Below are 25,942 nucleotides of genomic sequence, written 5' to 3' on the forward strand. Positions count from 1 at the left end.
TAAGCGTTTATTGATTGGTTTGCGCAAAAGTTATAGCGTTTACAAAATAGGGGGTATTTTTATGGCATTTTTATTAATATTTTTTTTTTACTAGTAATGGCGGCGATCAGCGATTTTTTTTTGGTACTGCGACATTATGGCGGACACTTCGGACACTTTTGACACATTTTTGGGACCATTGTAATTTTTATAGCGATCAGTGCTATAAAAATGCATTAGATTACTATAAAAATGCCACTGGCAGTGAAGGGGTTAACACTAGGGGGCGGGGAAGGGGTTAAGTATGTCCCTGGGTGTGTTCTAACTGTAGGGGGGGTGGCCTCACTAGGGGAAACACTGATCCTCTGTTCATACATTGTATGAACAGAAGATCAGCATTTCTCCCTGACAGGACCGGGAGCTGTGTGTTTACCCACACAGCTCCCGGTCCCCGCTCTGTAACGAGCAATCGCGGGGGCCCGGCGGCGATCGCGCCCGCCGGGCACCCGCACGGGAGTCACGGACGAGCGGGGGGCGCTCGCCTAGTGGCCGCAAAGAGAGCCGACGTAGTATGACGGGCTCCCGCCCAGGAGAGCCGACCTGCCGCCGTAGAATGACGGCGGCTGGTCGGCAAGTAGTTAACTGACCTGCACAGAGTCCTGACCTCAACCCGACAGAACACCTTTGGGATGAATTAGAGTGGAGACTGCGAGCCAGGCCTTCTCGTCCAACATCAGTGCCTGACCTCACAAATGCTCTTCTGGAAGAACGGTCAGTCATTCCCATAGACACACTCCTAAACCTTGTGGACGGCCTTCCCAGAAGAGTTGAAGGTGTTATAGCTGCAGAGGGCGGAGCCAACTCAATATTGAACCCTACAGACTAAGACTGGGATGCCATTAGAGGTCATGTGCGTGTAAAGGCCGGCGTCCATCTGATGTCTGCACCTGACTTTTCAGACCCCGGCAGACTTGGTGGCCTTGGGAATTGTGACCCTTTTTTTTATGACCTTTGACAGTCCCATTCCCAGTTGCTCACCAAGGAGACCCTTCCCATCGTTTGTTCTCCTGCTTAGGAAAGGTCACTCGATGGATTCGAGCGTCACCACGTCGCCGAGCCTCAAAACACTATTAATTGTGTTTCCAAAGCTGGAGCTGCATCTTGGTCGGTCAACTTGGGGGTCAAGCAGGTGTGAAGCTGCTATTTCTATCCGGGGGATCAGCTGTTCCCGGGGGGTCTGGATGCAGGGCCGTCTTTAACCGGACCCGGACCATTATGCAGCTAAAGGACCAGGCCCCTTTTTGCGATTTAGGCACTGCGTCGCTTTAACTGGTGGTATTGGATCACCTCTGCGGTTTTTGGGGTAGATCTATTGATACGCTGGCGTAATTTCAAAATTCCCGCGTCGTATCTTTGGTTTGAATCCTCAAAACAAGATACGATGGCATCTCGGCTAGATCCGACAGGCGTACGTCTTCGTACACCTTCGGATCTAAGATGCAATTTTTCGGCCTTCGCTAGGTGGCGTTTCTGTCGCATTCCGCGTCGAGTATGCAAATTAGCTATTTCCGACGATCCACGAACGTACGAGCGGCCGTCGCATTCTTTTACGTCGTTCCCGTTCGGCTTTTTCCGGCGTATAGTTAAAGCTGCTATCTGGTGGCGTACTCAATGTTAGGTATGGCCGTCGTTCCCGCGTCTAATTTTGAAAATTTTACGTCGTTTGCGTAAGTCGTCCGTGAATGGGGCTGGACGCCATCTTCACGTTCACGTCGAAAACAATGACGTCCTTGCGACGTCATTTGGAGCAATGCACCCTGGGAGTTTTTACAGACGGCGCATGCGCCGTTCGTTCGGCGCGGGGACGTGCTTCATTTAAATGAAACACGCCCCCTACCAGCCGAATTTGAATTTCGCGCCCTTACGCCGCAAGAGATACACTACGCCGCCGTAACTTACGGCGCAAATTCTTTCAGGATTCAAACCAAAGCAAAGTAAGTTACAGCGGCGTAGCGTATCTTACATACGCTGCGCCCGGCGCAGATGTATGTGGATCTGCCCCTTTATTTTTTGCGCTATAAACAAAAATACAGCGACAATTTTGAAAAAAAAAAAGCAATATTTTGTACTTTTTACTATAATAAATATACCCAAAAAAGATATAAAAAAAACATTATTTTTCCTCAGTTTAGGCCGATACGTATTCTTCTACCTATTTTTATAGCATTTACAAAATAGGGGATAGTTTTATGGCATTTTTATTAATAGTTTTTTTTTTTACTAGTAATGGCGGGCGATCAGCAATTTTTTTTGCAATTCGGCACTGCGTCGCTTTAACTGACAATTGCGCGGTCGTGCGACGTGGCTCCCAAACAAAATTGGCGTCCTTTTTTCCCCACAAATAGAGCTTTCTTTTGGTGGTATTTGATCACCTCTGCGGTTTTTATTTTTTGCGCTATAAACAAAAATAGAGCGACAATTTTGAAAAAAAATTATATTTTTTACTTTTTGCTATAATAAATATCCCCCAAAAATATATAAAAAAAACATTTTATTTCCTCAGTTTAGACCGATACGTATTCTTCTACATATTTTTGGTAAAAAAAAATCGCAATAAGCGTTTATTGATTGGTTTGTGCAAAAGTTATAGCGTTTACAAAATAGGGGGTATTTTTATGGCATTTTTATTAATATATTTTTTTTACTAGTAATGGCGGCAATCAGCGATTTTTTTTTTCGGTACTGCGACTTTATGGCGGACACATCGGACACTTTTGACACATTTTTGGGACCATTGGCATTTTTATAGCGATCAGTGCTATAAAAATGCCTTGATTACTATAAAAATGCCACTGGCAGTGAAGGGGTTAACACTAGGGGCGGGGAAGGGGTTAAGTATGTTCCCTGGGTGTGTTCTAACTGTAGGGGGGGGTGGCCTCACTAGTGGCCTGCGCGAGAGCCTACGTTATACTACGTGCTCTCGCGCAGGGGAGCCGACCTGCTGCCGTAAAACGACGGCGGCTGGTCGGCAACCAGTTAATCAAATAAATACGCACCTTTTTGGGGAAGAAAGACACTTTCATTATTTTTTTTTAAAACTAAACAGTAAAGTTAGTCCAATTTTTTTGTATAATGTGAAAGATGTTGTTACGCCGAGTAAATAGATACCCAACATGTCACGCTTTCAAAATTGCGCGCACTCGTGGAAATGGCGACAAACTACGGTACCTAAAAATCTCCATAGGCGACGCTTTAAAAAAATAACGGTAACCAAGTTAGAGTTACAAAGTAGGGCTAGTGCTAGAATTATTGCTCTCGCTCTGACGATCGCGGCGACACCTCACATGTGTGGTTTGAACACCGTTTACAAATGCGGAGCGCGAATTCCGTATGCGTTTTCTTTGCTGCGAGAGCTCGCGGGGACGGGGGCGCTTTAAAAAAAAAATGTTTTATTTATTTCATTTCTTTTTAATTTTTGACATTGTGTTTAAAAAAAATCACTTTTATTGCTGTCACAAGAAATGTAAACATCCCATGTGACAGTAATAGGTGGTGACAGGTACTCTTTATGGAGAGATCGGAGGTCTAAAAGACCCCAAATCCCTCCTTTGCACTTCAAAGTATTCAGATCGCTGAAAACGGCGATTCTGAATACTGTGGCCCGGATTCAGAGAGCAATTGCGCCTGCGTAACCATCGTTACGCAGCGCAATTGCTTACTTGCCTCGGCGTAACGAATGCTCCTGATTCAGGAACCTCGTTACGCCGACTGCAGCCTAAGATCTGCGCGGCATAAGGCTCTTATGCCCGCATATCTTAGGCTGCATTCTTGCGATGGCCACTAGGTGGCGTTCCCGTTGTGCTCAGCGTATAGTATGCAAATTGCATACTAACGCCGATTCACAACGTTACGCGAGCCCTGCGTACGCAGTTTACGTCGTTTGCGTATGGCGGTTTTCGCGTAAGGCTGCCCCTGCTATTAGCAGGGGCAGCCAATGTTACGTATACCCGTCGTTCCCGCGTCGCGAAATTTGAATTTCACGTCGTTTGCGTAAGTGTTTCGTGAATGGCGCTGGACGCCATTCACGTTCACTTGGAAGCAAATGACGTCCTTGCGACGTCATTTGCCGCAATGCACGTCGGGAAAGTTTCCCGACGGAGCATGCGCTCTACGCTCGGCGCGCCTAATTTAAATGATTCCCGCCCCCTACGGGATCATTTAAATTGCGCGCGGTAACGCCGGGCATTTTGCCGGAGCGCAAAAACGTTGCCCTGTGCCTCCGTAAAAAAAGCGCAAAAGGTACCTGAATCTAGCCCAGTGTATTTAAAAAAAAAAAACTAGCGCCATTGGCAGCCGAGCAACCCGGAAGTGACGTTGTGACGTCGCATTCGTGTTTACATTCAGGAGACTGGAACAAACCCGTTTCCGGCTTCTTGCCAGTCTGTGTGTAGGCGCCGGAAGTGGCAGGTGGGACGGGAGGCCGAGTTGCTTTTAGCCCTATCGGTTGTTATCCCTGGAAAGCCAATCGCCGGCTCTAAAAAACGGTACCGGGGTGATGCCTGCAGCTGTGGGCATCATCCCGGTATAACCCCCTAAAGCCAAGGCCGCATATATACGTACGCTCGGTGCGAAGGGGTTAAGGAATAGACCACCCCCCCCCCCCCATGCCAACTTCCCTTCCAATATGACCCCTCAAGGACTTGGTCAGTTAAAAATAACATTCCTTTGGTGTAGGGTAAAGCCATGCCTATGTCCTTAACCACTTCCATACGCACCTTCCTGCCCAGGCCAATTTTCAGCTTTCAGCGCTGTCGCAATTTCAACGCTGTACCCAAATGAAATTTTTATCATTTTGTTCCCACAAATAGAGATTTCTTTTGGTGGTATTCAATCACCTCTGCGATTTTTATTTTTTGCACAACAACTAAAAAAAGACTGAAAATTTGGAAAAAAATTAGGTTTTAATTTTTTTCTGTTCATTTTTTTTGTAAATAAGTACGTTTTCTTCTTCAATTACGGGCACTGATATGGCTGCACTGATGGGCGCTGATAAGGCGGCACTGATGGGCACAGGTGAGGTGGCACCAATGAGGTGGCACTGATGATGGTCACTGATAGGTGGCACTGACGGGCACTCATAGGCAGCACTGACGGGCACTCATAGGTGGCACTGATGGGCACTTATGGGTGGCACTGATGGCCACTAATGGGTGGCACTGATGGCCACTAATGGGTGGCACTGATGGGCATTGATAGGCGACACTGATAGGTGGCGCTGGTATACGGCACTGATGGGCACTCATAGGCGGCACTGATGGGCACTCATGGGCAACACTGATGGGCACTTATGGGTGGCACCGATAGATGTCACAGATAGGCACTGGTGGGCACTCATAGATGGGCACTGATGGGCATGGATGGGCACTGAGAGGTAGCACTGATGGACACTGAGGGGTGGCACTGATACTGACGGTGGCATTGCTGGGCATCACTTTTTTTATGCTGTGCCCATGTTGCCAGTCAGTGCCCATTTGTGGGCACTGATTGGCATCTATTGCGAAGATTTTTTAACACGTGGATGGCCATGGGGTACATACCTGGCCATCCACATGTTGTCCCCTTCCCTGGTGGTCCTGGTGGCTTCCCTGGTTGTCCAGTGTGGAACCACTTCCCGGACGTCAATGGTCTATTGACCGAGCGGGAAGTGGTTAAGCACTTAAAGGACCGGCTCGTGCATATACAGTATACATCGACACAGTGGCTCCGTGTGGGCAGATCGGCGTGTATATATACGTCCCCTTTAAGATGGGGCATTGTTGGCAGTGCGAGCTCCGTGAGTCCGATCGCGGGGTCCTGCGGACTCGATGTTCGCGATCGTCTCACGGAGAAGAAGAACGGGGAGATGCTGATGCAAACAAGGCATTTCCCCGTTCTGCCTAGTGACAGGACACTGATCACCGCATCCTGTGATCGTGAGCGGTGATCAGTGTCGTGTCACACACAGCCCATCCCCCCCCTACAGTTAGAATCACTCCCTAGGACACACTTAAAGTGGTTGTAAACCCCTTTTTTAGTGACTTCTACCTATAGGTAGTGAAAATATCTCCTAAACGGGCAAGTCAGTGCCTGACCCCACAAATTGCTCTTCTGGAAGAATGGTGAAACATTCCCATAGACACCCTCCTAAACCTTGTGGACGGCCTTCCATGAAGAGTTTAACCTCTTGACCACCGCCCCATGTCAAAAAGACGTCCTCCTTTTTAAAGTTGAATATCTCGATAACGGCAGCAGCTGCTGCCACAACCGAGATATTCATCTTTGCAGGGGGCGGTGGTGTACACGATAACGGCGGTCTCCGCGGCGGATTCGCCGCGAGATCGCCGTTATCGGTGGCGGGAGAGGGGCCCCCCCCCTCCCGCCGCTCTCCCGCGCTCTCCGCCGCTTACCGGAGCCGTCGGTAGCGGCGGAGGGGATCCGATGTGTCCGGCAGCTGAGCGGGGACGGGACTGAAGGAGAAATCTCCTTCACCCGTCCTCATAGCTCTGCTGGGCGGAAGTGACGTCAAAACGTCAGTCCCGCCCAGCCTCTTAAAGAAACATTTTTTTTTTTGTCATTTGAAAAAATGACATTTTTTTTTTTTTTTTTTTTTTTTTTGCATTTAAGTCTAATTATGAGATCTGAGGTCTTTTTGACCCCAGATCTCATATTTAAGAGGACCTGTCATGCTTTTTTCTATTACAAGGGATGTTTACATTCCTTGTAATAGGAATAAAAGTGATCAATTTTTTTTATTTTATTTTTTTCAGTGTAAAAAATTATAAAACTAAATAAAAATAAATAAGAAAACCCAAAAAAAATTTTTTAAAGCGCCCCGTCCCGACGAGCTCGCGCGCAGAAGTAAACGCATACGCAAGTAGCGCCCGCATATGAAAACGGTATTCAAACCACACAAGTGAGGTATCGCCGCGATCGTTAGAGCGAGCGCAATAATTCTAGCCCTAGACCTACTCTGCAACTCAAAAAATGCAACCTGTAGAATTTTTTAAACGTCGCCTATCGAGATTTTTAAGGGTAAAAGTTTGACGCCATGCCACGAGCGGGCGCAATTTTTAAGCGTGACATGTTGGGTATCATTTTACTCGGCGTAACATTATCTTTCACAATATATAAAAAAATTGGGCAAAATGTATTGTTGTCTTATTTTTTAATTCAAAAAAGTGATTTTTATCCAAAAAAAGTGCGCTTGTAAGACCGCTGCGCAAATACGGTGTGACAAAAAGTATTGCAATGACTGCCATTTTATTCCCTAGGATGTCTGCTAAAAAAAATATATAATGTTTGGGGGTTCTGATAAATTTTCTAGCAAAAAAATTGTGATTTTCACATGAAGGAGAGAAGTGCCAGAATTTACCTGGTGGGCAAGTGGTTAAGCTGTTATAGCAGCAAAGGGCGGGGCCAACTCAATATTGATCCCTACGGACTAAGACTGGGGTGTCATTAAAGTTCATGTGCGTGTAAAAGGCAGACGTCCCAATACTTTTGGTAATATAGGGCCAGATTCACAAATGAGATACTCCGTCATATCTGTTGTTCTATCTATGCGGCTGATTCATAGAATCAGTTACGCATAGATATCCAGAAGATCCGACAGGTGTAATTGTTTTACACTGTCGGATCTTAAGATGCAGTACCGCGGCCGCCGCTGGGGGGGAGTTCGCGTCGTAAACCAGCGTCGGGTATGCAAATTAGGAGTTACGGCGATCCCCGACAGTTTTTCGCGTTCGCTACGTCGCCGCTAGTCTAGTTTCCCGTCGCAAAGTTAGTCGTTTTTTTTGGTGCCTTAACTTTACACAGCAATCGTATTGCTGTGTAAAGTATGGCCGTCGTTCCCGCGTCGAAATTTAAAAAATAACGTAGTTTGCGTAAGCTGTCCGGGAATACGGAATTACGCTACGCGCGTCGCCGTTCTAAAAAATGGCGTCACTTCGGGCAAAGCACGGCGGGAGTTCGGAAACGGAGCATGCGCGGTAGGTCTGGCGCGGGAGCGCGCCTAATTTAAATGGCACACGCCCATTTGAATTGGCCCGCCTTGCGCCGGAGGCCGCCGGCGTAGGTTTTCATCGCAAGTGCTTGGTGAATCAGGCACTTGCGATGAAAAATTGCGGCGGTGTAACGTATCTAGGATACGTTACGCCGCCGCGATTCTACGTCAATCTGGCCCATGGTGTACTTTTTTTTTCTTTGCTCCATCTCCTCAGAATTGAGATAAGAGAAGCAATGCAGTTTATGGAAATTGAAGAGCTACCTGAGCGCTGGCACACAATTTGCATTTAGTTCAGCAAAGGGGCAGTTTCCGGAGATCGGCTCCAGGAACTCGCCGCTGGACATATGCAAAATGAATAAACGAGTTCCAAGGGGAAAGTTTATAGAGGTAGAACACAGGTGGAATGAGATATGCACAGAACATACTGGGCTAGATTCAAGAAGCAATTGCGCCTGTGCAACCATAGGTTACACAGCGCAATTGCTTACTTGCCCCGGCGTAACGAGTTCTCCTGATTCAGGAACCTCGTTACGCCGACTGCAGCCTAAGATCTGCGCGGCATAAGGCTCTTATGCCCGCATATCTTAGGCTGCATTCGTGCGATGGCCGCTAGGTGGCGTTCCCGTTGTGCTCAGCGTATAGTATGCAAATTGCATACTAACGCCGATTCACAACGTTTCGCGAGCCCTGCGTACGCAATTTACGTCGTTTACGTACGGCGGTTTTCGCGCAAGGCTGCCCCTGCTATTAAGCAGGGGCAACCAATGTTAAGTATACCCGTCGTTCCCGCGTCGCGAAATTTGAATTTCACGTAGTTTGCGTAAGTGAATCGTGAATGGCGCTGGACGCCATTCACGTTCACTTTGAAGCAAATGACGTCCTTGCGACGTCATTTGCCGCAATGCACGTCGGGAAAGTTTCCCGACGGAGCATGCGCTCTACGATCGGCGCGGGAACGCGCCTAATTTAAATGATTCCCGCCCCCTACGGGATCATTTAAATTGCGTGCTCTTGCGCCGGGCATTTTGCCTGCGCGCCCGCGCAATTTACGGAGCTTCTGCTCCGTGAATCAAGGGCAGCGGAGCAAATTTGCGGGGGCGCAGGGCAAAAATTTTGCCCTGCGCCTCCGCAAAAAAAGCGCAATTCTACCTGAATCCGGCCCACTGTGTGTAACGGCATTGTGAGTTGAAAAGATGTCTTCTTCAAGTGAAATGCTTGTATAATTATTATATAGTCCAGTGATGGAGAATCTCGGCCCCCCCCCCCCAGATGTTTTGGAACTACATTTCCCATGATGCTCCGCTACACTGCAGAGTGCAGGAGGATCATGGGAAATTGAGTTCCAAAACATCTGGGGCGCCAAGGTTCACCATCACTGATATAGGGTATTGGGAAAACAAGCACGATCGCCAAACAATGTAAAAATATTAGGGTGAAAGATATCCTCATGTCTATCCACCAGAGAGACTTTGGGGAACAGGGATTTTTAAGTGCCCAACAGTACAATCAACGAGCAAATTAAATAGTAAACATTTTATTTTTATTATACATAATAAAAGGGATTCTCTTAAAACATTTAGTCCAACTTATAAGCACATGATAGGAACATTAATTCACCAAACAACAATGAAGGATAATTAGATCGACGGGTTTCGCTCCCAGAATGAGCTTCCTCAGGATCCTACATAGTTTTTCAATCTTTGTGGTGTTAGGCCCCTTTCACACGTACGGACCATACGTCCGCTTTTTCATCCATCCGTTTGCGGATGAAAAAGGGACATACATTGGGCCCTAAGAGATTGAGGGGGTGACAGTGGATGAATATCCGCTGACACCCGATCTCGTCTGCCTCCGCAATGATCCGATTCTGCAGACGGAAGAAAACCCTATTTTTCCTTCCGTCTGCGGATCGGATGAACACGGACATACGGTCCATGTTCATCCCATAGGGGAGAGCGGAGAAAAGACAGGGCAGTCCCTGCACAGTGTGCTCGAGCAGCCTGCGCGCCCCCTACTGCGCGCCCTCTGTGATCAGCGAGTCTATGAGATTTGGCAGATCACAGATCGGAGTAAGGTGTCGATCCTGACCCCTTCCAACACGATCAGCTGTCAGCCAATGACAGCTGATCATGTGATGTAAACAGAGCCGATCACCGGCGGCTGTCAGAGGGACATCGGTCCCAAAGAAGGAGAGATGCCACCTGCCTACCAGTGACCACCAGCGCCACCTATCAGTGCCCACATTGCCACTCATCAGTGCCCACAGTGCCACTCATCAGTGCCCACAGTGCCACCCATCAGAGCCCACAGTGCCACCCATCAATGTTGCCCACCAGTGTCACCTACCAGTGCCCATCAGTGGCACCTATCAGTGCCACCCATCAGTGCTGCCTTATCTGTGGCCATCAGTGCTGCCTTATCTGTGCCCATCAGTACCGCCTTATCTGTCCCCATCAGTGCCGCCTTATCTGTCCCCATCAGTGCCGCCTTATCTGTGCCCATAAGTGCCGCCTTATCTGTCCCCATCAGTGCCGCCTTATCTGTGCCCATAAGTACCACCTTATCTGTCCCCATCAGTGCTGCCTTATCTGTGGCCATCAGTGCTGCCTTATCTGTGCCCATCAGTACCGCCTTATCTGTGCCCATTAGTGCCGCCTTATCTGTCCCCATCAATGCCACCTAATCTGTCCCCATCGGTGCCACCCATCAGTGTCATCTTATCTGTGCCCATCAGTGAGAAATAATACCGCTCAGAAAACTGCTGATCCCCTGGCTTTGCTTCCGTCCCACCAAGCCAAAAGGGTGCTGGCTATGCACAGGTGCATTGGATGAAAAGAGGTCCTGGACTGCCGCAACTCCTTAAAACGATATCTTTATTCAGCAAGTGAAATCCAAAAAACAAAAAACAACCAACAATGTTGCAGTCAAAAAGAAGTGAACAAAAGGAAAAGGATGGCTGTCATGTTTCACATCGTGTGATGCACCTGTGCCCATCAGTGCAGCCTTATCTGTACCCATCAGTGCCGCCTTAACTGTGCCCACCAGTGCCGCCTTATCTGTGCCCACCAGTGCAGCCTTATCTGTCCCCATCAGTGCCGCCTTAACTGTGCCCACCAGTGCAGCCTATCGATGCCCATCAGTGCCACCTCATCAGCGCATATCAATGAAAGAGAAAAATTATCTGTTTGCAAAATTTTATAACAAAATATGAAACATGATTATTATTTTTTTTTAAATTTCCAGCTTTTTTTTTGTTTGTTTAGCAAAAAATAAAAAACCCCAGCAGCTCTATTTGTGTGAAAAAAATTATAAAAATATCATTTGGGTGCAGCGTTGTATGATGGCGCAATTGTCTATCATAGTGCGTCAGCGCTGAAAGCGGAAAATTGGTCTGGGCAGGAGGGGGGTTTAAGTGCCCGGTAAGGAAGTGGTTAAATGTGTGTGTATGCATGTGAATTAGGGGTCTTAGAATATAGGGGCCAGATTCACATAGAAATACGTTACGCTGCGGCGGCGTAACGTATCCCATTTACGTTACACCGCCGCAAGTTTACAGCGTAAGTGCCTGATTCACAAAGCACTTACCTGTAAACTTGCGGCGGTGTAACGTAAATCCGCTTGGCGCAAGCCCGCCTAATTCAAATGGGGCGGGGACCATTAAAATTAGGCGCGTTCCCGCGCCGAACGTACTGCGCAGGCACCGTCCCTAAAATTTTCCGACGTGCATTGCGCTAAATGACGTCGCAAGGACGTCATTGGTTTCTATGTTAACGTAAATGGCGTCCAGCGCCATTCAAGGACGACTTACGCAAACGACGTGAAATTTTAAAATTTGACGCGGGAACGACGGCCATACTTAACATTGTCCCAGATTCAAGAAGCACTTGCGCCCGCGCAACCATAGGTTACGCAGCGCAAGTGCTTACTTGCTCCTGTGTAACGAGTGCTCCTGATTCAGGAACCTCGTTACACCGACTGCAGGCTAAAATCTGCGCGGCATAAGGCTCTTATGCCTCGCAGATTTTAGGCTGCATTCTTGCGGGGGCCGCTAGGGGGCGCTCCCATTGTGTATCAGCGTGTAGTATGCAAATTGCATACTACCACTGATTCACAAGCTTGCGCGGGCCCCGCGCAAGCCAGGTACGGAGTTTCCGTACGGCTACTTTTAGCGCAAGGCTGCCCCTTCTAATAGTAGGGGCAGCCAATGCTAAAGTATAGCCGGCCTTCCCACGGCGTTTGCGTAAGTGAAACGTGAATGGCGCTGGACGCCATTCACGTTCACTTAGAAGCAAATGACGTCCTTGCGACGTCATTTGCCGCAATGCACGTCGGGAAAGTTTCCCGACGGAGCATGCGCTGTACGCTCGGCGCGCCTAATTTAAATGATTCCCGCCCCCGGCGGGATCATTTAACTTGCGCGCGCTTACGCCGGGCAAATTTGCCGGCGCGCCCTCGCAATTCACGGAGCTACTGCTCCGTGAATCGAGGGCAGCGCAAAATATTTGCGGGGGCGCAGGGCAAAATCGTTGCCCTGCTCCCCCACAAATATCGCGCAATTCTACTTGAATCTGGGCCATTGGTTACACCACCTAGAGGGCAGCCTTAGTTTTACGCGACGTATCTCTACGGAAACTACGTAAATTTAGAGCGACAGGCAAAGCGGACGTTCGTGAATCGGCGTAACTAGTCATTTATTCTACGCCGACCGCAATGGAATCGCCACCTAGCGGCCGGCCTGGAATTGCAGCCTAAGATCCGATGGTGTAAGTCACTTACACCTGTCGGATCTAAGGGAGATCTATGCGTAACCTGATTCTATGAATCGGACGCATAAATACGACGGGCCAGATTCACGTAGATCAGCGGATCTATAGATCCGCTCGATCTACGTGATTTAAGATCCGCTCCCGCAAGTTTGAGAGGCAAGTGGCTAATTCACAAACCACTTACCTCCAAACTTGCGGCGGCGGATCCTAAATCCCCCGGCGGAATTCAAATTCCGCGGCTAGGGGGAGTGTACTATTTAAATCAGGCGCGTTCCCGCGCCAATTTAAATGCGCATGCGCCGTCCGGGGAATTTCCCGGCGTGCATTGCTCCCACTGACGTCACTAGGACGTCAGTGGTTTCGACGTGAGCGTGACTTGCGACGCGCGTGTTTGTGAATCGGCGTACGCAAACGACGTTAGAAAATTCAAATTCGACGCGGGAACGCCGGCTATACTTAACATTGGCTGCGCCTGATAAAAGCAGGGGTAAGTATACGACGGGAAAGCCGCTACGGAAACGTTGTAAGAAGACTGTGTCGGGTCCGCGTACGTTCGTGAATTTGCGTATCTCGCTGATTTACATATTATTCAAGGTAAATCAGCGGGAACGCCCCCGGCGCCATTTTTAAATCGAAAATAAGATCCGACAGTGTAACACATTGTAACACTGTCAGATCTTAGCCCTATCTATGCGTAACTGATTCTATGAATCAGGCGCATAGATAGGACCAGTGTAAGTCAGAGATACAACGGCGTATCAGGAGATACGCCGTCGTATCTCTTTTGTGAATCTGGCCCTGAGTTCCTTGAGGGCGGGGAATGATGTGAATGTAGAGCTTGTGAAGGAGCACACTCGTTGTCTCTGCTTAGTGATATTTATAGAGTTCTTTGATCACCAACACACGTTCTTTGTTTTCTCCAGTCTCCCATGGCTTCCCTGGTCTCCCCCCGTGGAGGTTCCTCCAAGCTCAGGTTCTCCTCGGCCAGCAGCGTATCCTACGACGGGAAACCCTGGGCTGTCTCTTCGACATCGGCGCTCAACTCCGCGCTGTCCAACGGGTCCAACGAGAAGGATGTGATGCAGAATCTGAACAATCGTCTGGCCAGCTATCTAGAGAAGGTGGCCTCTTTGGAGGAGTCTAACCAGCAACTCGAATTTCAGATACGAGAGAAATTATCAACCAACGGTTTCGTGAAAAGAGACTACACAGACCAATACAACCTGATCCATCTCCTCAGGAAACAGGTAAGAAGTGGGGGGAATTCTAGCCTCATAATATTCCAGAGAACAGATAATGGTTCCTCGGGGGCGGAGCACAAGTTTAGGGAGCCATTCACATGGAGGGATATCATATGCACTAACATCTTGATTGACCCATAAGTGTTTATGTTTTTTTAACAGTAGGGTGAAACCTTTTACTCTATGGGGGGGGCTTCAATAAAGCAAAGTGAGGTGATCTCCTCAGGTAGCACCCACTAGGGCCAGACGGTCATACCGAACACTCCTTGCAGTACAGGGCAGCATTATTACTAGTTTTTGGTATGCTGGCGCTGCCTGCACCATAACGATCAATGACGCTATGTGGCCCAGCCAACTGCATCATAGCAACCACTGCCACGGGTGTCCTAGCAACCGGTGATTATTTCCTATCAAACAGTAGTGCTGTGCAGTTCAGCCACCTGCGTCCTAGCAACCAAATAATGCTCTTTGGGTCAGTCACGTGTCCTTTTCAAAAAATGGTGCTGTGCAGCCCAGCCATCTGCATCCTAGCAACCAATGACGCTGTGTGGCCAAGTCTTTTGTGTCATAGCACCAATAATGCTGTGTGGCCCAGCCACCTGCGTCCTAGCAACCAATGATGCTGTGTGGCCCAGCCACCTGCGTCCTAGCAACCAATGATGCTGTGTGGCCCAGCCACCTGTGTCCTAGCAACCAATGATTCTGTGTGGCCCAGCCACCTGCGTCCTAGCAACCAATGATGCCGTGCAGCGCAGCCATCTGCATCCTAGCAACCAACAATGCTTTGCAGTGCAGCCATCTGCGTCCTAGCAACCAGTGACGCTGTGTGGCCAAGTCTTTTGTGTCATAGCACCAATAATGCTGTGTGACCCAGCCACCTGCGTCCTAGCAACCAATGATGCTGTGTTGCCCAGCCACCTGCGTCCTAGCAACCAGTGATGCTGTGTGGCCCAGCCGCCTGTGTCCTATCAAACAGTAGTGCTGTGCAGTCCAGCCACCTGCGTCCTAGCAACCAAATAATGCTCTATGGACCAGCCGCCTGTGTCCTTTCAAACAAAAAATGGTAAAAAACGGAAACAGCACTACAAGTCACAGCAGACAGTGGGGTGGATAGTTGACGTGTTTCGCACTGGGGTATCAGCGCTTAGTCATAGCTTTATTGTGGGTGGGTTGCCCCACGAACGGCTTTGGAATGGTCCTTTGGGGGGGGGGCGGCAAACCAGGCCACCTTAGGCGATGACTAACCTAGGCACGCTCCTGGCTCTATTTCGCACTGATTTCCATTGTAAGCCGATGTTCTGGCTTATTGAACCTCCAGTGGCCATATTTGCAGAGGAGGTGGTGGAAGAGATCTGTTAGCAAACATTCCCGTGAACAGAAGAAGCAGGTGTCTCCAACACACTCGGCAAACACGGCGAGGACGTAACACCGGAACCCCCCCCCCCCCCCCCTAGGAGGCCATTTATTGACACGGGCTGCATGGGCAGTATATGGAACAACTTCTACAATCGCTGGAGCAAATAATAGTGTTCAACCCTAGAAACCTGAGCTGGGAGCTGCAAACCAATGCTGAGCTGGCGGAACGCGCTCAGGGTGGGAAAAGCACACTACAACTCTGAATTTACTGGGGCCGCTAATTAATAAGGGGCATGCAGGACCCCTCCACGTCCCTTACTAATCATAGATGACTAAATAGGACCCATTCAGAGCACAGTGATCAGGGGGCCAGATTCACAGAAGAGATACGACGGCGTTTCTCTGAAACGCCGTCGTATCTCTCAGAGTATCTATGCGACTGATTCATAGAATCAGTTACGCATAGATAGCCCTAAGATCCGACAGGTGTAATTGTCTTACACTGTCGGATCTTAGGATGCAATACCTCGGCCGCCGCTGGGTGGAGTTTGCGTCGTATTCCAGCGTCGGGTATGCAAATGAGGTTTTACGGCGATCCACGACGGTTTTTCGCGTTCGTTACGTCGTTGCTAGTCTAGTTTCCCGTCGCAAAGTTAGTCGTCGTTTTACCTGCCCTAACATTACACAGCACATGTTAAAGTATGGCCGTCGTTCCCGCGTCAAATTTAAAAAAAAAAATTTCTTGCGTAAGACATCCGGGAATACGAAAGTACGCTACGCACGTCGCCGTTCGAAAAAATGACGTCACTTCGCGCAAAGCACGGCGGGAATTTTAAAACGGAGCATGCGCAGTAGGTCCGGCGCGGGAGCGCGCCTAATTTAAATGGCACAAGCCCCTTTGAATTACGCAGGCTTACGCCGGAGGCCGCCGGCGTAAGTTTTCATGCAATTGCTTGGTGAATCAGGCACTTGCGATGAAAACTTGCGTTGGTGTAACGTATATACGAACCGTTACGCCGCCGCGATTCTACGTGAATCTGGCCCAGGGTGTGTTTATAAAAAAAAAAATCAGGGCTATTTGTCCTGCATGTTCTGTACATACAGGGGCAAAATTGAACGTTACTAGGCTATTTTCTCTCCTGGTCGAATATTATTAATTCCCTAGAAATAGAGGGGCAGATCCACGTACCTGCGCGTAATCTTCCGCCGGGCGCAGCGTATCTAAGATACACTACGCCGCCGCAACTTATTTTTTTTATTTCGAATCCACAAAGTAACGTAAGTTACGGCGGCGTAGTGTATCTCTGGCGGCGTAAGGGCGCAGAATTCAAATGGCTGTGATGGGGGCGAGGTTTATGTAAATACGTTGTGACCCGACGTAAACAACCTTTTTTTTTTTTAACTGCACATGCGCCGTCCGTGGGGGTATCCCAGTGCACATGCTCGAAATTAACCCGGAAAAAGCCAATGCTTCCGACTGTGATGTCTTTCTACGCAAATCCCTATTCGCGAACGACTTACGCAAACGACGTAAAAATTTAAAAATTGTACGCGGGAACGACGGCCATACTTAACATTGAGTACGCCTCATAACAGCAGCTCTAACTATACGCCGGAAAAAGCCGAACGAAAACAACGTAAAAAAATGCACCGGCCGGACGTACGTTCGTGGATCACCGTAAATAGCTAATTTGCATACTCAACGGAAACGCCACCTAGCGGCCACCGAAAAATTGCATCTAAGATCCGACGGCGTACTAAGACGTACGCCTGTCGGATCGATCCCAGATGCCGTCGTATCTTGTTTTGTAGATACAAAACTAAGATACGACGCAGGAAATTTAAAATTACGTAATTCTTTTGTGGATCTGCCCCAGAGTGTTTTGGGAGAATGCTGTATTATGGCCACTAGATGGAGATGGTGATCATAGTTTATTTTCTATGATCAGCGCCACCTAGTGACCATAATGTGGTATTTTCCTGATTTGCACATTCTACCTGGAGAGGAAATGGCTTAATAACATTCGATTTTTGTCCCCATGCACACAGAATGAATGTACATGGTTTCATGAGACAAATAGCTCCCATGGTGTCTTTTCATTGTCCTCCACCCTGGACCTGTATACTTACCCAGCCACGTTCCCAAACTTTTGGAGCCCTTGCTGATGGAGGTGGGCACCTGGGTATGGGACTTCCTCTATGTGAAAGTGCTTGGGCCTGAACAGCCAATCACCAGGCCTGAGCAGGTGGTGGTGGTGGTGAGGAGGTGGAGCGGATTTAGGCTCTTCCATCAACTAAATCAATTATTTTCTAAATCTGACAGATTTCTCCTTCCAAGCCAAATCTACCACTATTGTGTTCTACCCGCATCTGATTGGCCAACGGTGCCCTTTCCCCCTGCAGGTTTTAATTGAAGAATTTTTGGGAGGGGGCCAACAGGGCCAACCATGGAGCAGATGTAGGCTCTTCCATCAACCCATTCAACACCGGCACTTCCATTATTGGTAGTGACTCAATGACGTCAGCACACAGCTCCGCCCTACGCGTTTACGTCTTTAGTCGACCCAGAAGAGGAGCTGATCTGGTTTGGTGAGATTGAGGGGGGGATCTCTGTAGAGGAGGTCAGCATTGCAGTGAAAATTGCCTTTTTTATTTAAAAAAAATGGTGGCCAACTCATTGGCCTTGGACTTTAACCCTTTCCTGTCCCGTGGTCTTCTAAACCTTCCAAATTTTGATTAGTAATTTCACACCAGAGATTTAACAGGGGCCTAAAACGCATGATGTTAGGGCCCTGTTAAAGCTCTGGTGTGAAATTACTAATCAGAATTTGGAAGGTTTAGAAGACCACGGGACAGGGAAGGGTCAAAGTCAAAGGCCAATGAGTTGGCCACCATTTTTAAAAATAAAAAAGGTAATTTTCCCTGAGATACTGACCTCCTCTCCAGCACTTCCGGGATTGGTAGGGACGCGATGACGTCAGCACATAGCTCCGCCCTATGCCTTTACGTCTTTAGTCAACCCAGAAGTGGAGCTGATCCGGTTTGGTGAGCCGGTGAGATTATGGGGGGCATAATCTCACCGAACCGGATCAGCTCCTCTTCTGGGTTGACTAAAGACGTGTCAGGGATCGGATGGGAGACTGATTTGATGAGGTCGGCCTCTCTTATATCTCCTGTCCTGGCTCCGCTGAAGGTGAAACAGAGGAAGCCGAAGGACAAGAGGGACACGAGTGCCTGGAGCCGGGGGTCCCTAGGGAACAGCTTGGCAGGGTTCAGCGGGCCTGGAACAGACTGTAATGAGCTTAGCAGGAACAGGTAACAGCCAGGCAGATAACTGAGGGTTAACAGCAACCAGGAACGTAGACAGGAGCGAGGTCTCAGGGATAGCCAGGTTCGTCAGCAAGCGGGCAGTGAGGTACCAAATCATAGACAGAGCCAAAGTCAGGAACGGAGCCGGGTCAGGGATGGACATAAGTACAGGAACAGGACACAGAGCCAAGGTCAAGAGCAAGCCGGGTCAAACACTAGGAAAACACACAGGATCAGAGCAAGGTTCAGGAACACAGCTGAAGATCAGTCAGCAAGGCATAAGAGCCCAGACTCCCTTTAAATAGGCTGTCTGGCGCCAAACTGAATTAGGCTCGTACGTGTGCGCGCGTGCCCGTATCTGTGCCCGCAATTGCGAGCTCTGGCGTGCATGTGCGAGCCTGTGAGCCATTCTATGGCAAAGGCTATGCGCTTGCGCACGTCTATGTGCAAAGCGTCTTACAGGAGTTCCCTGACAAGACGTAAAGACATAGGGCGGAGCTGTGTGCTGACGTCATTGCGTCCCTACCAATCCTGGAAGTGCTGGTGTTGAATGGGTTGATGGAAGAGCCTACATGGTTGGCCCTGTTGGCTCCCTCCCGAAAATTCTTCAACTAAAACCTGCAGGGGGAAAGGGAACCGTTGGCCAATCAGATGCGGGTAGAACCCAATAGCGGTAGATTCGTCCATTCATGCTGTTTGGCTTGGAAGGAGGAATCTGTTAAAAAAAAAAAAAAAAAATTATTAAAAATGTGTGTGGCCAACTTTATTCTACGTTTGTCCTTCTGTATTCCCATATCACTACAAAGATGGCCAATATTTGTCCTTCACGTCTCCACGGAACCACATCTCCTGAGAAAGCTGAATTTCAGCTCAGGTGACGTCATTAAACGCGTGAAATCTCCCATGAAACCAACAATTTGACGGAACAATAGTGGAAGCCTGGAAGCAAATATTTAACAGAAACCTTTTTTTTTTAATAATGGAAAGCCCTTAACGAAGGTGTGAGAAAAAAAAAAGTTGCTTGCTACAAAAAAAAAAAAAACTTTAATGAGCGTTCAAAGTCTGCCTACCTAAAATTATCCATAGGAGACGATTTCAAGGACTTTACATTTCCTAGTGGTTTTTTTTTTTTTGTTTGTTAAATAATTAATTATATTTACTAATGGAAAGACCCATTACTCATTGACCAGGGGGGGGGGGGGGGGGGGGAAGACAAACAGTCGCTTGCTACAAAGGATTTTAACCATGTGTACAGAGCATTGTTAATATTCCTACTCGAACGGCAATGAAAGGTTTCACCTTTTCTTTTTTGTTTTATTTTTAATTCTTTTAATTTGTTTATTTGTTATTTAAAAAAAAATTACAAATAGAAAGACCTAGCAATTGTTTACTAACGTGATGAAATAAACATTCTTCACCTTTTTTTTTTTTTTTTCAATTATTTTATTTGTTACTTAATTTTATTTGTTTTTTTTTTCACCTTGTTTTGATTTATTTTTTAATTCTTTTAATTTAGTTTATTTTATTTTTTTAATTTGTTTTTTACAAATAGAAAGACCTAGTAATCGTTTACTAACGTGATAAAATAAACATTCTTCACCTTTTTTTTTTTATTATTTTATTTGTTACTTAATTTTATTTGGTTTTTTTTTTCACCTTGTTTTGATTTATTTTTTAATTCTTTTAATTTAGTTTATTTGTTTTTTTAATTTTTTTTTTACAAATAGAAAGACCTAGCAATCGTTTACTAACGTGATAAAATAAACAGGGCCAGATTCTCAAAGAGTTACACCGGCGTATCAGCAGATACGCCGACGTAACTCCGAATCTAAGGCCGTCGTATGTTTAAGTGTATTCTCAAACTGAGATACACTTAAACATGCCTAAGATACGACGGCCTGCGCCGTCGTATCTTAGGGTGCAATATTTACGCTGGCCGCTAGGTGGCGCTTCCATTGTGGTCGGCGTAGAATATGCAAATGAGTCGTTACGCCGATTCACGAACATACGCTTGCCCGTCGCAGTAAATTTACGCTGTTTCCATAACAGATACGCGGCGTAAAGATAAACATGCCCCCTAGGTGGCGTATCCAATGTTAAGAATGGCCGTCGTTCCCGCGTCGAAATTTGAAAATTTTACGTCGTTTGCGTAACTCGTCCGTGAATGAGGCTGGACGCCATTTCCGTTCACGTCTAAATCAATGACGTCCTTGTGACGTCATTTAGCGCAATGCACGTCGGGAAATTTTAGGGACGGCACATGCGCAGTACGTTCGGCGCGGGAACGCGCCTAATTTAAATGATCCACACCCCCTACCCGGATCATTTGAATTAGGGGTTTGCGCCGGGGGATTTACGCTATGCCGCCGCAACTTTACAGGCAAGTGCTTTGTGAATTGTGGCGGCGAACTTGTGGCGGCGTAACGTAAATGCGATACGTTACGCCGCCGCAGATCTACGTGAATCTGGACCAAAGTCTTCACCTTTTTTTTCAATTATTTTATTTTTTACTTTGTTTTTTTTTTACCTTCTTTTGATTCACTTTTTTTTCAATTCTTTTGTTACTTTATTTTATTATTATTTTCAAATAGAAAGACCTAGCAATCCTTTACTGAGGTCAGAAAATCAGCAGTTTATTGCTATAAAAGACGACTTTAACCAAAATTGTCCATAGGCAACACTTTCAAAGCCTTTACCTTCTTTGTTTTATTTATTTTTTATTTATTTTACTCATGGAGACGATTTCAAAGACTTTACATTTTCTGGTGTTTTTTATTTTTTTTATTTTGTTAATTAATGAATTAATGAATTAATTATATTTACTAATGGAAAGACCTATTACTCAATTGACCAGAAAAATAAAAAATGACAAACAGTCGCTTGCTACAAGATTTTTAACCATGTGTACAGAGCATTATGAATATTCCTACTCAAACGGCAACGAAAGGTTTTACCTTTTTTTTTTGTTTTTTTTTTAATTCTTTTAATTTGTTTATTTGTAATTTAAAAAAAAATACAAATAGAAAGACCTAGCAATTGTTTACTAACGTGATCAAATAAACATTCTTCACCTTTTTTTTTTTCAATTATTTTATTTGTTACTTAATTTTATTTGTTTTTGTTTTTTCACCTTGTTTTGATTTATTTTTGAATTATTTTAATTTAGTTAATTTTTTTTTTTTTTTTTTTTTTTACAAATAGAAAGACCTAGCAATCGTTTACTAACGTGATAAAATAAACAGTCTTCACCTTTTTTTTCAATTATTTTATTTTTTACTTTATTTTATTTGGTTTTTTTTCACCTTGTTTTGATTCACTTTTTTTTCAATTCTTTTGTTACTTTATTTTATTATTATTTTCAAATAGAAAGACCTAGCAATCCTTTACTGAGGTCAGAAAATCAGCAGTTTCTTGCTATAAAAGACGACTTTAACCAAAATTGTCCATAGGCAACACTTTCAAAGCCTTTACCTTCTTTGTTTTATTTATTTTTTATTTATTTTACTAATGGAGACGATTTCTAAGACTTTACATTTTCTGGTGTTTTTAATTTTTTAATTTTGTTAGTTAAATAATTATATTTACTAATGGAAAGACCAGAAAAAGAAAAAATTACAAACAGTCGCTTGCTACAAGATTTTTATCCATGTGTACAGAGCATTATGAATATTCCTACTCAAACGACAATGAAAGGTTTGACCTTTTTTTTGTTGTTTTATTTTTAATTTTTAATTCTTTTAATTTGTTTATTTATTTTTTTCACAAATAGAAAGACCTATCGATTGTTTACTAACATGATAAAATAAGCAGTCTTCGCCTTTTTATTAATTTTTTTAAATTCTTGCTTTATTTTATTTATTTTTTTCAAATAGAAAGACCTATCAATCTTTGACTGAGGTCAGAAAATCAGCAGTCTTTTGCTATAAAAGATGACTTTAACCAAAATTGTCCATAGGCAACGCTTTCAAAGCCTTTACCTTCTTTGTTTTATTTATTTTTTATTTATTTATTTCACTAATAGAAAGACCTATTACTCATTGACCAGGGGGAAAAAAAGACAAACAGTCGCTTGCTACAAAATATTTTTAACCATGTGTACAGAGCATTAGGAATATTCCTACTCAAACGACAATGAAAGCCTTCATCTTTTTTTGTTTTATTTAGAATTTTGAATTCTTTTAATTTTTTTTTTTACAATTTTGAATTCTTTTAATTTGCTTATTTGTTTTTTGTTATTTTTTTTACAAATAGAAATACCTAGCAATCGCAATTGTTTACTAATATGAGAAAATAAACAGTCTTCGGCCTTTGTTTTTTTCCCCCCATTTCTTTTATTTGTTACTTTATTTTAATTTTTTTTTTTCAAATATAAAGACCTAGTAATCCTTGACTGAGGTCAGAAAATCAGTAGTCTCTTGATATAAAAGATGACTTTAACCATATTAATATTAATATATATTTTTTTTTTTTTACAAATGGAATAACCCAGTAGTCATTGACTAAGGTGAGAAGACAAGTCACTTGCTATAAAAGACGAGAATTCCTAGAAGGCAAGTGACAGGCATTAAATCAAATAGACTAAAATATTACATAATACAGTGATCGGCATGCAGACGTGCTTCTGGTAAACCCAAGGCTTTATTTTTTCTTTACAAAAGGAACAAAGCCTGCCATAATAATAGTATAATAGTAATACAAGAAAGAGGTTATGACTCATGAATAACCGCAGTAGACTGTAATTTGCTGTATCATGGTTACTTTAGTTTAACGAAATCCATCAGAGGGCAGACAGGAATGAACAAACAATCTTAACCGTCTTGAAAGGACTATTGAAGGTTTAACCTTTTGGCTACCAGGGCTGTTTTTGCATTTTTTTGCACACATTTTAGGCTTTATGATTAGTAAACCCCCCGCCCAACATGATATATTTTCTAAAATAGAAAGCCTGCTCTAGAGGAACCCTAGGTACCCATGCAACCCTGGTTGAGAAACCTTTCTCTAGAAGAACCCTAGGGATCCATGCAACCCTGGTTAAGAAACCCTGCTCTAGAATAACCCTAGCGATCCATGCAACCCTGGTTGAGAAACCCTTCTCTAGAGGAACCCTAGGGATCCATGCAACCCTGGTTGAGAAACTCTTCTCTAGAGGAACCCTAGGGATCCATGGAACCCTGGTTGAGAAACTCTTCTCTAGATGAGACCTAGGGATCCATGGAACCCTGGTTAAGAAACTCTTCTCTAGAGGAACCCCAGGGATCCATGCAACCCTGGTTGAGAAACCCTTCTCTAGAGGAACCCTAGGGATCCATGGAACCCTGGTTGAGAAACCCTTCTCTAGAGGAACCCTAGGGATCCATGCAACCCTGGTTGAGAAACTCTTCTCTAGAGGAACGCTAGGGATCCATGCAACCCTGGTTGAGAAACCCTTCTCTAGAAGAACCCTAGGTATCCATGCAACCCTGGTTGAGAAACCTTCTCTAAAGGGACCCTAGGGATCCATGGAACCCTGGTTGAGAAACCATTCTCTGGAGTAACCCTAGGTATCCATGCAACCCTGGTTGAGAAAGCCTTCTCTAGAGGAACCCTAGGGATCCATGCAACCCTGGTTGAGAAACTCTTCTCTAGAGGAACCCTAGGGATCCATGCAAGCTTGGTTGAGAAACCCTTCTCTAGAAGAACCCTAGGTATCCATGCAACCCTGGTTGAGAAACCTTTCTCTAGAGGAACCCTAGGGATCCATGGAACGCTGGTTGAGAAACCCTTCTCTAAAGGAACCCTAGGGATCCATGGAACCCTGGTTGAGAAACCCTTCTCTGGAGTAACCCTAGGTACCCATGCAACCCTGGTTGAGAAACCCTGCTCTAGAGGAACCATAGGGATATTAATGCAACCCTGGTTGAGAAACCCTGCTCTAGAGGAACCCTAGGTATCCATGCAACCCTGGTTGAGAAACCCTTCTCTAGAAGAACCCTATGGATCCATGCAACTCTGGTTGAGAAACCCTGCTCTAGAGGAACCCTAGGTATCCATGCAACCCTGATTGAGAAACCCTTCTCTAGAAGAACCCTATGAATCCATGCAACCCTGGTTGAAAAACCCTTCTCTAGAGGAACCCTGTGGATTCATGGAACCCTGGTTGAGAAAGGCTGGTCTAGTTGCTCATCTAGACTTGTATGTATGGTGAAAATAACTTTTTCTGCAAAGTCCTATCCAGATTGTATTCACTAAAATGCCACAGAGAAACCTGAAAATTACAAAACGTTTCTACATTACTTGTTGGATTTGTCATGACATATCTCTCCATTGATGTTCTAGATTGCAGATTCGATACTTGAAAACACACGTCTACTGTTGGGTATCGACAACACCAAACTGGCCATAGATGACTTCCAGGAAAAGTGAGTATCAAAGGGGGTATAATCAATCTGTATATTGATTGGGCCGCAGTCATGTAAGGCTTATGTAAAATAAAACAAAGGGGGGAAAAAAATTAAAATGAAGACATTTCGTTGTAAGTCTTTTCTATTCCTCCCCCAAAAAAAACAAATGAACAGGTTCCTACGCGTTTCACCTCAAAGCGGGCTTAATCATAGGTAAGTATGCATTTGTGAAGTGGGTGGTTAGGACAAATTGGGCTAAATCAGCCTTCTAATCCCTTATGTAAACATTGGGAGAATAGGAGGAAGGGGAGGGGAAAATCCCAACTTGAACAACTATAGTGCTGTGAACGTCAAGGATGAATTGCTGCACAGTGAATGTAGCTACAGAGGTCCATGAGGCTTTATTTTAAAGCTTATATTCTGCTTGAAAATGTGTTCTGATTATCTGAATATCATTAACCACTTGCCGATCGCCGCACGCCCGATATACGCCAGCAGAATGGCACAGCCAGGCAAATAAGCGTACCTGTACGTCCCTTTAAATTTGCCGCCCAGTACACGCGCGCCCGCTGCATGCCTCGTGAGTGCGCCCGCGGGTCCCGGGAATTTGATGTTTGCGGGCGGCCCGTGATTGCGGTCGACAAAGGCAGAACAGGGGGATGCCTTTGTAAACAAGGCATTCCCCTGTTCTGGCTAGTGATATGTCACTGATCTACTGTTCCCTGTGATCGGGAACAGTGATCACTGACGTGTCACTGGTAGCTCCTCCCCCTAACAGCTAGAATCACTCCCTAGGACACACTTAACCCCTTCAGCGCCCCATAGTGGTTAACACCTTCACTGCCAATGTAATTTTTACAGTAATCA

General features: G+C 45.7%; 1 protein-coding gene across 1 annotated transcript in view; it reads left to right on the forward strand.

Moving 5' to 3' along the window:
• The window catches only part of LOC120913075 (keratin, type I cytoskeletal 18-like), a 63,285-nt gene that overhangs the window by 15,352 nt on the left and 21,991 nt on the right, over positions 1–25,942 (forward strand). Inside the window, exons 2-3 of the mRNA XM_040322766.1 lie at positions 13,713–14,036; positions 25,011–25,093. Of these exons, the coding sequence (XP_040178700.1) occupies positions 13,719–14,036; positions 25,011–25,093 (401 nt within the window). The 5' untranslated portion in view covers positions 13,713–13,718. The remainder of the gene's footprint in view (positions 1–13,712; positions 14,037–25,010; positions 25,094–25,942) is intronic.

This window comes from Rana temporaria, chromosome 9 (genome assembly GCF_905171775.1).
Source record: "Rana temporaria chromosome 9, aRanTem1.1, whole genome shotgun sequence".
Lineage (NCBI taxonomy): Eukaryota > Metazoa > Chordata > Amphibia > Anura > Ranidae > Rana > Rana temporaria.